Raw genomic sequence first — 15,571 nt, 5'->3', positions numbered from 1 at the left:
TGGCGGCGAAGATCGGTATGGATTACTGCATTGTTCACAATCGTTATTCTTCATATCCATTATTGACCACCAAATTCAAGTGGTTATGTCTTGGGGATGACTTCATTCTCGTCGTAGACACATATCACATTTCCTTCATGTTCTAGTATCATATTATGCAATATGATACAAGTATACATCACCTATGTCATAGTAGAAACATCACGAAACAAAGATGCTTTGACAACTATCTGCCAACACTTTTTTAAGTGTTCACTTCATGATTGTTAAGATGTTGTTTTAGCATATTACGTATGAAGATAAATGATTGTATTATGCCATCAAAAACATTGTCTGATGATGATGATGATGATGATGATGATGATGATGATGATGATGATTTTTTTAATAACTGAAAGAGCCGATTTGTGAGAGAAAGAATGATAGTTTGTGTGTGTGGAATGTTAAGAATGTGGTGTTAATTTATAAAGGTTAGATTGAAATTTAAAAATTTAAAACCGGGTAAAAAAAATTAATTAAGAAATGTGAAATTTTGTTTGGAAAATGATGGATGTGGTCAAATTTTTTGTAACCAATCACCCTCAAGCAATTCTTTCTCTCTCATTTTGCCAAATCCATAGCGAGCATAGTGAGCCCCTAGCAAGCACTAAGGGGCGGTGTTCCTATTCTTTGGCGAATGTTAGCGAGCTTCCTTGGCAACTCGACTCTGTATAGTCTAAATATTGTTAAGCTTGTCACCCGTCAAAATAATACTTACGTAACATGGTAACCGGTTAAAAAATGATAATTCTGATAAATTATATTTATGAAAAAAAAAGCTTATAAAATCATGACATCTAAAAAAAATGATGTTATGATAAAATCATAATTTTTAGACAAAAAAAAAAAAGTTATTTTTTTGTTTCTTTTTAATAAAATAAAAAATATTTCTCTTTGTAGTTAATTATTAATTATAAATTATAAATTCTGTTTTTGTAAATGAAAATTCCTAAACGAAAGGTACGGACAGCTGGATTTACTCCACCTTCTGCTCAAAGAAGCTACACTGTGTCGGAATATGGAACGCCGATATCTGATGTTGTAAATCGGAAACCCTTTCTTCTTCGCCTGGAAAGAGAACGACTCAACGACCCCAGTTCGTTGGCCGACAATTCTTCCTCTCACTCCATACCTGCCGTTGAAATTCAGATATGAATTTATAATTCGTCAAAACCTATCAGATTGATCCTTAGATTCAAAGCATCTTATTTGATTTGTACAATTCAACAACCCTATACCAAGTTAGCTGAACCCACCTCCATCATTCCCTCAACATATCACCATCTTATGCAACAACAATCGGAATCATCTCTTCAAACTTCAACGATCCAAACCCATCTGCATCTCTTTCTCTAGCATTCATAGAGAGAGGGGGGAATCAATTGGAGTCAGATGAAGTTTCAGTTATTGCAGCAGAGCCACGCCAACCGTGGCCGGAGCAATAGCTTTAGAGGCGTATCGCCGTTAGATGCATCTGCTGATGGCGGCGGCGCTACGAAATCTCCGGCGGCTATTTTTTGGATAGTATTCCATTGTCTATGCTGCCTTATTTCTCTTGTCCTTGGATTCAGATTCTCTCGTCTTGTTTTCTTCCTCCTCTTCTCAAATTCATCCACTAACAATCTATACACCTCGAGATTAACTTCGCCGTTTGCCGCCGATATCGCCGAATCGCTCTCTTTCACTACTTCTCTCAGAAACATCTCACCACCGCTTCTCAATAAAACCGATGCTGTTACGAGTAGTAGCAGGGTGGTGGTTGGCCGGCACGGGATCCGGATCCGACCGTGGCCCCATCCCAACCCGGAGGAGGTAATGAAAGCTCATAGAATCATGGAAACTGTTCAGCGGGAACAGAAGGTTCAGTACGGGATTAAAAACCCTAGACCTTTGATTGTTGTCACTCCAACTTACGTTCGAACTTTTCAAGCCTTACATCTAACCGGATTGATGCACACATTGATGAATTTGCCCTACGAAGTCGTATGGATCGTGGTGGAAGCTGGTGGCGCCACCAATGAAACGGCAGCGTTGCTGGCAAAATCGAAACTTCAAATCAAGCATATTGGGTTCGAGAAGAAGATGCCCATTTTCTGGAACGCTCGTCACAAGCTGGAATCCGAGATGCGATTGCAAGCTTTAAGGTAATCATAACATATCCTATAATCCTATTTGAATTCAAAATTTAATAGATGTAATTCTTAATGATCCAGAGTTGTGAGAGAAGAGAAACTAGATGGAATTGTTATGTTTGCCGATGATAGCAACATGCATAGTTTAGAACTCTTCGATGAGATCCAAAAAGTGGAATGGATTGGCGCTGTTTCAGTAGGGATTCTTCTTCATTCCAGTCATTCTAACGAAGACCCTTTTGAGGTTCAAAAGAATTTAAACGAACCAGACAACAAGAAATCACCATTGCCAATCCAAGGTCCAGCTTGCAACTCCTCTGATCATTCAATCGGGTGGCACACGTTTAATTCTTCTGCATATGAACAAAAGAGTGCAAATTACATTGGTGATATGGCAATCGTGTTGCCCCAAAAACTGGAATGGTCTGGATTTGTAATGAACTCAAGATTAGTCTGGGAAGAATCTGAATTCAAACCTGAGTGGATCAAGGATTTGAACGAAGTTGATGAAATTGAAAATCCTCTTTCTTTGCTTAAAGACTCATCAATGGTGGAACCATTAGGAAATTGCGGGAAGAAAGTGATGATGTGGTGGCTTCGTGCAGAGGCTCGTGCAGATAGCAAATTTCCTTCTGGGTTAGTCTTCTTAGTTCTTACTTCTTCCTCAAGTTACAATTCAAGATTTTCTTTCTTGTGATTCTGGTGTTGAGATTTGTTTCTGATTTTGATGCAGGTGGATAATTGATCCTCCATTAGAGGTGACAGTTGCTGCAAAGAGAACACCATGGCCGGATGTAACTCTTGATCTTGCATCCAACAGTGAGAAAGTGGTGATGACTGGCAATGGCATTCAAGAAAACTCTCAGAAGAATCCAACAAAAACTCGAACACCAAAATCAAGAAGAAGTTCACGAGGGAAGAGAAAACATGAAGCTAAAAACACAAATGTCCATGAAAGAAGTGAGAAGTAGCTAGCCCTCTTGATTTGATGCAGAATATGCATGGCAACTATTTGAGATAACATGAATTCAAGATTCCAGAGTGAATTCAACTATTCTTTTTTTTAAGTTTACGATTTGATTCAATATAATTCAATTGGTTGTATTAGTTCTGGTTTTGGTGTTTGGTAAAGGAAAGCTTGTTATAGTCTTTTTTTCTTATTCTGAGGAACTTAAAAGTTAAAAAAGATTTGTATCCATAGATCACAGTTGAAAAAGTTTCAGGTGGTTATAGTTGAAAGATTCGAAAATACTATCTTGCATTCATGCCTCAAATTATCATACAACAAATATATTGAAATTCAATAAATATATGGGATGGATCTTACTTCTATCCAAGACTTTTTTCATAGGAGCATAACTCTAAACGAACTGATTGTTCTGTAAATCTGATACGAATCCAATAAGGGTCTATACCCGGAAAAAGAAACGTGATCCTTTATCAACTAATGAGGAACAAATCAATAATCTTTTTGGTTATTGGGTCAACCCACTGGGTCAAACAGGTCCCAAGGATATGGACTGGTGGAGAGCAATTTAGAGCAGTTGCTAATTTTACCTTGTTAGAACGCTTCGTTCTTTGTTTTTCATTAGTTCAGTTTTTAGTAATCTTGTTATGTATTGGAGACTTCACCCATCTCGAATTGGGACTTTTAGTTTGTTTAATCACAATTAGCCTGAGTGAATCCCTAATTCCTATCATTTGGTTCCATTGCCGGGAAACTATCGATGGCTCCTCAAACCCGGAGTAACCCAGATCCAAACACCAGTCAACCCGACACTATTAATGCTCAATTGGCGGCGATCGCATCTTCCATGGACCTTTTACAGAATGAGGTTGCTGCACTCAAAATGCAGAACCAGAAGAACGGAAAATCAAACAGTGGATTTCATCGACACGATGATGAAGATTCATCTGGAAGCAATAACCGACGCTATAGACCTTACAATAAAATCGATTTTCCCATTTTTAGTGAGGGAGATCCCCGTGGGTGGATTCTCAAAGCCGAGAAGTATTTTCGTTACTACAACATTCCAAAGGAAGAAAGAGTAGATGTTGCGTCCATGCACTTGGAAGACAATGCATTAGACCTTTATTCCTGGTTATCTGCAGATCAAACCATAGAGTTTTGGGAGGAACTAGTACAAGCTTTTCAAAAGAATTTTCATCCAACAGAGTTTCAGAACCCTGATGAATACTTATGCAGCATACACCAAATAGGTACGGTGCAAGAGTACAGGCAAGAATTCACAAAACGTTCCTCTCGAGTTACCAATTGGCCCGAACAATGTCTTTTAGGGGTGTTTTTAAACGGCCTCAAAGATGATCTCAAAACAGATGTAAGAATTCATAAACCAAGAACGGTTTATAAAGCCATGAGCATAGCTATTGAATTTGAATCCAAGACGAGCCATACTCGATCTGGAAAAACCTCAACTTGGACACCCCAATTCAAGACACATTTAAGGCGCTTGAAGTAGATGAAGAAGTTCATGAGCTCACTATAATTGAATCCGATAGCAACATGGAGATGCAAGAGGAGACTGTAGGAATATATACATATAATCAAAACTCGGGATGTCATGTTTCGATACAAACCATAAAGCATAAACGATAACATTACAAGTCATTCAACAAATATATACATATACAGACTTGTAAACAAAACAACTTGATGATTCATCCATCTTATGCCCTTGCGCCACTTCCTGTAATACAAATAAACTGAGTGGGTCAGGCTTAGGAGTCTGGTGAGCATACAGGGTTTTCAACCCACAATAAATAATTATATTTAATTCCACCAACCAACAATAACCCAATTACCCATTCCCATTATTATCACTTTACGTCCCTAAAGCAACTAACACAAGGGAACTAGTCTTAGAATATTTCATCGGGGCGACAAAACATGCATTCGGGGGTTTCCCGACAATATATGTCAAATAAGGCAACCATGAGGGGGATGGAGTACAACGAATGAACACCCAAGTTCATTAACACCTACAGGTTGCGAATCTGCTAGCGTTCCATATGACTGTCTAGAAAAGTATGTGGTCGTTATCTAAACTCCGCTAGATGACTGAATCAAAAACAACATCGAGGCCTCTCATCCGTTTATCACACAACTATCTACCCATGTTCTACCCGACATATTAGTAGATAAAAATATATGTTTTTATACATAGTTTAAAACCTTTATAGCATTCTCATTCAATACATATTCCAAACAACAGATGAGACACATACACATAACACGTATTTCATAGAGAATAAATCATATCTATGAGATAGAAGAAAGTGAATAAACATTCACACATATAACAACAAAATATACACATAACACGTATTTCGTATAAAATACTTCATAATTATGCGTTAGAAGAAAGTAACTACACACTCACTTGATCAGAAGATGATTGGACAACACTACTACTTGTAGAAGTAGTATTCTTCAGTAGACCTGGAAGATCTTCACAAAAACCGGACTCCTCGCGGGCAGAGCTTCGGCTCGGGAATTGCGCTTCTCGGGATCTTCGGGGCTTCGGGACTTGCTTCGGGGCTCGGGAATGATACCAGGGCTTCGGGATAATTCTTGCACGAAAAACGATGCAAAAACGCGAGAGAAAGAGAAGAAATGAGCAAAAGAATCGGTTGCCCTCGACATCCTTTTATAGGGGGCTGAAACCCGATTTACGTTGGGCGTAAATTGCATTACATTGGGCGTATTGTGGATCAACTCGCTGACTCCCCCCATGGATAATATCGGTTATTTTATATTTAAATTAAATATCGAAAATATTTAATAAACTTCAAAAATTCATATCTTCCTCATACGAACTCCATTTTCAACGTTCTTTATATCCCCGTGTAGGTGAGACTACGCTCTACAACTTTCGTTTAGACTCTGTTGGCTAATTTTGACTTTATTTTTATTATTTATTTTTAGTAGGCTGGAACAGGAAAACTCCGTTATAAATTCATAACTTCTTCATCCGACGTCCGTTTTCGCCTATCTTTTTATCGTTTCACTACTATTAACGAGATATTCGATACTCATTTATATTATTTTGGCTAAAAACCGCTCGGTCTCAAATCGAGTATTCGGGCTGCATACTGCTAAGTCGAAACTTAGAAAAATCATAACTTCCTCATACGAAGTCAGATTTGGACCTTCTTTTTATGCACGCTCTTGGTTTAATGAAATCTACGACTTTCGTTTAGATCACTAAGGCTAAATATCGCTCTAACGTAAATTTCACTTTTTACGTCATTCAGCGTTGCTAGTTCTGTCGCGAAACTTCGATAGGTCATAACTTCTTCGTTAGAACTCGGATTTCGGCATTCTTTATATCTTCGGAATCCTTGTTTTGACCACTACATCTTTATACAAAGTTATCGGGCTTATCCCACACTTCAAGTTTGACGTTTATTTTATTCTTAATTCATTAAATTATAATAATTAAGAAAATAAACACATAATTCATATAATACTCAAATATTTTATCATTAATACTCTAAAAAGAGTTACAAGGGTTAAACTAGACTATTACATCAATGATAATACCTAGCCTGGAAACGCGGGCGTTACATAAACTAATATGGATGATAGTTTTGATACCATTTTACTAATGTTCTCTATAAATGGACCATTTCTATAATTTTGCTATTACACTAAGATTACTATTGTAATTTTGTCTTATTTAGAGACTATTTTGTAATTTTGGCATTCCATAAAGGACTATTCCTGTAATCATGTTATTGAAGGGCCCATTTTTATAACTTTGTCTTAAAGATGGACCCTTAATATAATATCTTCTAACATGTGGACCACTTCTATAATTTTGCTATTATAAGGAACATTTATGTAAATTTTCTAAATATGGAGACCATTAAATAAAGACAAAATTTCATAATTGGTCCCTGTGGTTTATAAAATATCTCATTTTGATGATTTTCAAGAAAAACATCACGTCATTGGTCCCTATGGTTTGTAAAATTACATAAAAGATCCTCCTACCGTTAAATCTAACTTTCAAGTTGTTAGATTTTAATAATAAAAAAAACTATTTTACCCTTCAACCAATTTGCAATAGACTACAAACCTCAAGGACCATTTGTGTAATTTTGAAAATTTGAAATTTTGTATACATATAAATTATATATATATATATATATATATATATATATATATATATATATATATATATATATATATATATATATATATATATATATATATATATATATACACACACACACAACAATTTGATAACTTTTTTTTAAATCTTTTTGACATTTTTTTTCTATTTTTACTTTATAATTTTAGTTATTTATGGTTTTTTTAAGGTTTTTATTTATTTTGATCCAAGTAAATAAACTTAAATACGATAAACCATATCAAAACCATTTTTTCTGTAGTTTTTCTTATTCGTGAATTTAAGCGTTAATGTTTTTTTATGTCATTACAATTCATGTTTTTTACTTGGATGCTCTATAGTTAATATTGTTACGAACTTTATGTTTGCATTTATCATTATCATTATTTCACATTTTGTTTTCTCTCTCCATATATATATATATATATATATATATATATATATATATATATATATATTGTATAATTTTAGTTATTTATTACTCTACTATTGTTTTTATTTATTTTGATTCAACTAATGAAAAATAAAAAAACAAAAATCAAACACCAAAATTGTAGTATACTGTAATATATTAATACATTTTACACTTTTCATTTTTTTTGGTTTTTTTCTTTTTTCTTTTATTTTTTCGTATTGTTTTTTAATTTTTTTCGTAGTATTTTTTAATTTTTTCCTATTTAAATTTTTTTTCATTATTTCAATTTACTTTTCATCAATTTGATAACTTTTTGATCTTTACCAAAAAGTGTAAACCGTATAAATATATTAAAGTATATTACACTTTTGGTGTTTGAGTTTTTTTTTCTATTTTTTTATAATTTTGATTATTTATGGTTTTTGTAACAAATACGAAAAAAAGATAATAAGAAAAAATTTAAAAAATACTAAAAAAAACCCAAAAAAAGAAGAAAATTGTAAAATGTATTAATATATTAGACTATGTTACAATATTGGTGTTTGAGTTTTTGTTTTTTGTTTTTCTATTTTTTATTACTTGAATAAAAAAATCAAAAAAAAAAAAATAGAAGAAACATAAAACTATTAAGGATATTTGCTATGGAGTATCCAAGTAAAAATAACATAAAATGTAACGACAGAAACTTTTAAAAAAAAAATTTAAACGCTTCACATCATAAATAAGAAAAATTAAAGAAAATACGGTTTTAACATGGTTTATTGAATTTAAGTTTATTTGTTTGAATCAAAATAAATAAAAACATTAAAACCCCATAAATAACTAAAATTATAAAATAAAACATGAAAACCAAATGTCAAAAAGATTTAAAAAAAAATTAATTATTAAATTGTTGAAATATATATATATATATATATATATATATATATATATATATATATATATATATATATATATATATAACTTTTATATATATACAAATTTTATATTTATAATTTATATATATACAAAGTTTCAAAATGACACAAATGGTGTTTGAGGTTTGTAGTATATTGTAAATTTGATACATGGGTAAAATAATCTTTTTTTATTAAAATCGAACAGTTAAAAAGTTAGATTTAACAGTAGGAAAACCATTCATGTAATTTTGCAAACCATAGGGACCAGTGGCGTGATGTGTTCCTTGAAAGTCCTGAAAGTGAAATATTTTATAAACCATATAGACCAATTATAAAATTTTGTCTTAAATAAATTTATAGGGACTATTTCGGTCTAAGCATAAAAACCATTAAATAAAACATAATTTTTACATAAAAACAATTAGAAATTTTTGTACAAAACCATTTACATACACAAGACCATCAAATCATTTTGAACCATTTTTGTAATATATATGTTTCTTTTATATGGTGAATCTTTAACTTACTTAACCCATAATATTAGTTTTATATCAATTTTTTTTCATCTTTTCTAATCCACAAGATAGTAAAATAATATATTTTCCAAGTAACTTAACCAAAGTAATTTAGCCCAATTGCACATCATTATTTTTAATTTAATTTAATTAAATAATATAAAATAAAATAAAAAATAACACTATTTATTTAATTAAATTAGAAAATATAAAATAAAATAAAACATAAGAATTTTTTTATTCTTTCAAAATAACATTTAATTAAAAACCACACTATAATAACAATAATTGAATCCTAAAACAACAAACAAAATAACGAAAAAACCATACTAGAAACACGACAAATTTAAAGAAATACTTAAACTCAGAAAAAATTAAAAAATTTCATGCCGTCTCGTGACAAAAATCTTCCATTATTAGCGATTGTGATACTCATTTTTTGTTGCGTTTAAAACTTCTTCATCGGAAACTTCGGGTTCCGGATGTTTATCTTGTAGGTGAAAACAACATTAAACTTTTCCCCTTTTTGTTGTTTCTATTTGGAAGCAATTTGATGTGTCGAATGATCTGAATCCTTGAAGTTGTTGCTTCAAGTGATCGAGAACTAAACGTCATAAATATAAGGATATATGTTGAGTAAACTGCCTATTTCCAAAAGTGTCAATGTATGCTCGGACCAACGTTATTTCTTTGATTTCAAACCATTCTACAAATACATAGAATACATTGAATTGAAATGTAGAGATAATAAAGTAAAATGGAATGAAAGTGAAAGAAAGAAAAACATGGTTTTGAAATGGTAGAAGATATTTATAATAGACAATTAAAAAAATAGTTTAAAACATTAAATTTGAGCCGTTGGAAGATTCAAGAGTTTATTTATATTTAAATGAAATGTAAGAAAACTAAAATAATAAAAATTAATAAAAAGAATTCGTTTTACTCTAAAAATAATTATATCAATATGAATGATTATTTACAGTGAATACAAATTCACGAAATATGATATATTCGTGTTTTCTATATTACGGATGAGCTTGAGAATCGGATCGGTTCGGAACCGGAACCGATTTTCCTATATTATAAGAACCGGGAACCGGTCCGCCGGTTCCAGTTTCGGTCCTGATTTTTCGGTTACTTTTCAAACTAGAACCGGTTGAAATATTATAGATGATATGCTATCTTCCGAAACTTGTAAATAATTCAATATTTAACCAAATTAAGATTTTTTACATTCTAAATTGAAGCACAAATACTAAATTACATGATGAAAAAAGAATCAAGTATTTTTGACTTCATATGAATCAGTTATGCGCATTTTAAAAACGGAACAGATTCCAAAAAAAATTGAAACAAACATTACGCAGTATTGATATGTTGTCTTCCGGGGTATATAACTAATTCAATATCTAATCAAAATATGTGTTTTTATACTCTAAAATGAACTACAGACACCAAATTACATGATGAAAAAAAAAATTAAGTAATTTCGACGTCATATGAATGAGTTATGCTCATTTAAAAAAATGAAACAGATTCAAAAAAAAAAAAATACTGAAATAGAAAAAACGCAACATCAATATTCTTTCTTTCATGGCATGTATTAGATTCAATATGTAACTAAAACATATGTTTGTAAAGTCAAAAATGAATTACAAACTCCAAATTACATGTTGGAAAAAATCAAATAATTTTGACTTCATATTAATGAGATATGCGCATTTTAAAAAACAAAAGAAAAATGTCAACCGATTTTCATAAAAATAGAGAACCGGTAACCGGACCTTATTACCAATTCCGCTTCCGGTCTGGTTTCGGTTTGGTTCCGGTTCCGACGGTTCTAATGCTCATCCCTAAAAGAATATGTTTAGTGGTTGAGATTTATTTTTGTATTATTAATTTTTTTAATTCTCGTTTTAAACATTCCCCAATATGGCATGATAAAAAAAAATGTAATTATCAAGACACTATTATAAGAATATGAACACTCATAAATAATGTTTGCATATAGTAATTAAAGAAACACCATCTGAAGATATCACGAAGAGAAATAAAAAAAAATGTATCTATCACAACATTATATATATATTTATATATAATATGAACACAAATAAATAATGTTAGCGTAATAGTGATTAAAAGTCTTCGTTAAAATGATGTTTGCATAATAGTGATTAAGTCGTGGTCGGTTTTAGATTTGGGAAGTAATGTGTAAATAAAAGCATATCTTCTATTTTTTTTATTTAATTTCATATTATATTATATAATATATGTATATGTTTGACGAAACTAATTAGAACTGATTGTTGATTGCTACAACGTTTATTTGTGTAAATGTGTTCGAAAAAAGTTATATGATACATAAAATTAAAAGCTAAAAGGTCCCAAAAAATTAACTTGAAATGGTTTTTGGATTATAGATTTTTTGTTTAAAATAAAAACTAAAAATTAGTATGTCGAACACAACTTTTTATTTAATTCAATTTTTTTTTATAGTTAAAAGATAAAACATTCTAAAAGCTCGTTGGCGAACACATCGTATCTTTTAAATTTATACCAAGATCAAAGTCCACATCAATGTGATTTAAATACGAATAACAAATTCATAATCTAAACTTAAGTAAAAACAAAAGAAATCTATTAACATGTTAAAATAAGAACAAAAACACAAGCATGTTTTCATTTACGTAGAGAAAGTTAGAACCCAAAAGGTAGAAGTAAAGTAAAGAAAGAATCTCGATCGAGAAAACGATAATGTATTAACTGAAATGGAACAATGTGGAGGAAAGTCGCTATGTTGAGGAGGGAGTAAATAACGATTATGAATGTTTACTTGTTTCATTTTGTTTGGGTCTTTTCGGGAACAACGATTTGATTCCCTTTATATGATTTTGATTCCTGAATTTTTGTCTCCAAAATTGTTTTTCTAATTTCGTTCCCACCTCATATGCACAATGAGTATTAGTAGTAGTAGATAATAATACAAGTATGTTCCCTCAATCACTTTGAACTTGTCAATGGTCTGGATTAAGTCTTCCTTATGAGTGTGGGTACAATGACAATGTATGACCATGAGATGAACGTTGCATATTATGTGTGTTTGTTAGAACAAGAGTATGAAAGCATAAATGAAACAAAAGATAAAACCGGTTTAGTATTATGATGTAAAGCTCCAAAATTTAAAAGATTTCTCATTAATGCTAGGATTTAAGGCATTTCAACCTGCTAATGGAACACACTTATTTTGGTACTAAAAGAAAGTAACAATCAACATTCATAAGAAACATAACTCACAATGTATTACATCTCACTTACCTTTAGGACAAGTATGTGGTGTGAACGATCTCACTTTAGAAGCTTCATTAGACAATGACCCTTATTTATATATAAAATATCACGTGGCTTAATCATGCCAAAAGAATGTGGCACGTGAAATGAAATCATTTTCATAATCATAGAAGGTAATGGGGTGTTGGTGGAGGTTTGGCCGTTGTAGGGTCATGACCCACGACTCATGACGCTGGGTCGGGTCGGGTTATCCAGCTATTAAATTGACCATTGACACGATTAGGGTTATATGCAGAATGTTAACCATAAAACGTGCTTTAAGCACTTGAACAGTACAAGCAACTAAAGCAAACCTATTTCTATTAGATGAAGATATCATTAGAGTCAGAAAAGCATGTGGTTTTTAGAGTTGAATGCGAATTAATTAACTAATCCTTTTAATCCAAAAGTCAATTTTTGTTGCGTTTAAGCATTATATTGGATAAAATCAGATATAAATTATTGATATTATTTGAACAGTTGTAACGTCACTTTCTTGCCATCATTCTGTTTTCGCAAGTTACTTAGAAATATAATAAGAACAATCGAGGTTCCATTTTTTATTGAGAGCATTAGCATAATCTTTCTTCAACAGAAAAAATGGTGGCTGTGTTCAACAAGGAGCTTTTGAGCTGGTATCTAATTACTCTAAAGCTCAAAGAAACTGTCGACGCCGGAATCCCAACTACCAGCCGATCGATCAACTTTTCCGGCGAAGAGAATCAACAGTCATATGAACCACTGCAGATTGATATCAATGGTGGTTCTGAAACCATAAAGGAAGGTCCAAAATCGCCGGAATCGGAATGGATGATCACCGTTAGAGAAAGGCTTGAGGTTGCTCAGAAAGACGACGTCGCCGGAACTTGGGGAAAGCTCAGCATCTATAAAGTTCCTCAGTATTTACGCGATGGTGAAGATAAAGCTTATATTCCAAACATCGTCTCTTTAGGGCCTTACCACCATGGGAAAAAACGCCTGAGAAACATGGAACGCCATAAATGGCGGGCGTTTCACCAGATTCTGAAACGTGGTAATCAAGATGCTAAACTCTACATCGATTCCATTAAAGAACTCGAAGAAAGGGCAAGAGCTTGCTACGAAGGACAGATTACTATCAGCAGTAACGAATTCGTGGAAATGATGGTTCTCGATGGCTGTTTTGCACTCGAGCTTTTCCGGGGAGCTGCAGAAGGGTTCTCGGAACTCGGTTATTCCCGATGCGATCCAGTTTTTGCAATGCGAGGGTCGATGCATTCGATTCAAAGAGACATGATAATGCTCGAGAATCAGATTCCTTTGTTCATCCTTGACAGATTATTAGGGCTCCAATTCGGTCAACCGGATCAAAAAGGGTTAGTCGCGAAGCTGGCTCTACGGTTCTTCGACCCGTTAATGCCAACCGATGAACCGTTGACGAAAAGCCACCGGAGCAAAATGAAATCGTCTCGAGGGTACGACGTTTCCAGCGCGTTTGACCCGTTATCGGACCAGTCATATCTTCACTGCCTCCATGTTTTCCGGCAGAGTCTATTGAGTAGAGGACCACAGATGGAGCCAAGAAGATGGATCAAACGGTGGTCGCATAGTAACCGTGTCGCCGATAAACGTAGAACACAGCTCATCCACTGTGTAACCGAGCTTAAAGAAGCCGGAATGAAGTTCAAAAAACGAAAAACCGATCGTTTCTGGGATATTAAATTCGAAAACGGAGTTCTAAAGATCCCCCGGCTGTTAATCCACGATGGGACGAAATCTCTGTTTCTTAATCTGATAGCATTCGAGCAATCGCATTTGGACTGCGGGAATGAGATAACGTCGTATGTGATTTTTATGGATAATTTGATAAACTCGCCGGAGGACGTGGGGTACCTCCATTACAGTGGAATTTTTGAGCATTGGTTAGGGAGTGATGCAGATGTAGCGGATCTGTTCAATCGGTTATGTCAGGAGGTGGTTTTCGATATTAATAACAGTTATCTGTCGGAGTTATCGGAGAAGGTGAACCAGTTTTATAATCACCGGTGGAATTCATGGCGAGCGACGTTAATTCATAACTATTTCAGCAATCCTTGGGCTATTATTTCGTTTTTCGCCGCCGTGATTCTGCTTATCCTCACGGCAACACAGACGGTTTACGGTGTTTATGGGTATTACCAGCCACTGGCATCTTGATGGCTTACCGCCGGAGAAACTGATATATTTTCACATTAACTGGGTTTGAATTATTGAATTTTGCATTGATTTTACAAAAAAAAAAAAAAAAAAAAGAAAAGAAAAGAAAAAAAAAAAAAAAGTTGTCTTTAGGGAAGAAAATAAAAATGATTGTAATATTTATAGAAGGATTTTATACGAGTTTGAGTTCGATCTGGAACAGGATTAAAGGTTTTATCGTATTGGAATAACAAACAAAGATATATGATTATTTATTTATGAAATTAAACTGATTTTTTTTTTAAATATTACTACCTAACGACTAATGATCATGCAACATGAGGAAGAGGAAAATTGAAAGAATCGTTTCTTTTTATTTTTTCTTTCCAAGCTTGACTTTTCCATCTATAAACATATTTTACTGCAAAAATGGATGAAAACGTGTTGTTCATGAAACGAATTTCTATTTATAGAAGCCATATTATATTAGTTAAGTACCAGAGTATATTAGTTAAGAATTAACAAGATGACCAAAAGCAACAAACACAAATTTAAAACTTTAAGATTGTCGACGAATTAGCTGAAAAAAATATATGCTAAAACATAACAGTTGATAATTAGCTTATAAAGTAACTAAACATGTAAAATATTATGTTTTTTTATATCTAATAGAGCCATAGAGGGTACATTTGAAAAAATTAAATAAAAAAATATCAATAAAGTTTTTTTCAAAGTTTTCATGAATATAAACAATATAAAAATAGTTACCACCATTTGTTCTCTATTTCTTGAATTGTATAGAATGAGAGAAAGATTGTAATAGTATTTTTCAGTTTCCCCGTAATTCTCTCCCTAGATAGAACCAGGAAAATAGAATAAAAAAAGTACAAGAAAAAGAAAGAATAAAATATTATTTTAATTATGTTTTCAGTTT

General features: G+C 32.6%; 2 protein-coding genes across 2 annotated transcripts; both read left to right on the top strand.

The window, feature by feature from the left end:
* Positions 1–987: 987 nt before the first annotated feature.
* On the top strand, positions 988–3,445 carry LOC145032024 (beta-1,4-xylosyltransferase IRX14-like). Its single transcript, XM_078980689.1, has 3 exons — positions 988–2,183; positions 2,253–2,807; positions 2,905–3,445. The coding sequence occupies exons 1-3, from the start codon at positions 1,432–1,434 to the stop codon at positions 3,140–3,142; spliced, it is 1,545 nt and encodes a 514-aa protein (XP_078836815.1). The 5' UTR covers positions 988–1,431; the 3' UTR covers positions 3,143–3,445.
* Positions 3,446–13,032: 9,587 nt separating this feature from the next.
* Positions 13,033–14,832, top strand: LOC145032023 (UPF0481 protein At3g47200-like). Its single transcript, XM_078980688.1, has one exon. The coding sequence runs from the start codon at positions 13,084–13,086 to the stop codon at positions 14,656–14,658; it is 1,575 nt and encodes a 524-aa protein (XP_078836814.1). The 5' UTR covers positions 13,033–13,083; the 3' UTR covers positions 14,659–14,832.
* Positions 14,833–15,571: the final 739 nt, after the last annotated feature.

Source organism: Lactuca saligna, chromosome 2, assembly GCF_052625555.1.
Source record: "Lactuca saligna cultivar CGN05327 chromosome 2, ASM5262555v1, whole genome shotgun sequence".
Classification (NCBI taxonomy): Eukaryota; Viridiplantae; Streptophyta; class Magnoliopsida; order Asterales; family Asteraceae; genus Lactuca; species Lactuca saligna.
This window is presented reverse-complemented; position numbering and strand designations above follow the sequence as displayed.

Coding starts and splice junctions, on each gene's coding strand:
- LOC145032024 (XM_078980689.1), top strand. CDS start 1,432: ATGAAGTTTCAGTTATTGCAGCAGAGCCACGCCAACCGTGGCCGGAGC. Junction 2,184..2,252: donor ATGCGATTGCAAGCTTTAAG/GTAATCATAACA, acceptor TTAATGATCCAG/AGTTGTGAGAGAAGAGAAAC. Junction 2,808..2,904: donor GATAGCAAATTTCCTTCTGG/GTTAGTCTTCTT, acceptor ATTTTGATGCAG/GTGGATAATTGATCCTCCAT.
- LOC145032023 (XM_078980688.1), top strand. CDS start 13,084: ATGGTGGCTGTGTTCAACAAGGAGCTTTTGAGCTGGTATCTAATTACT.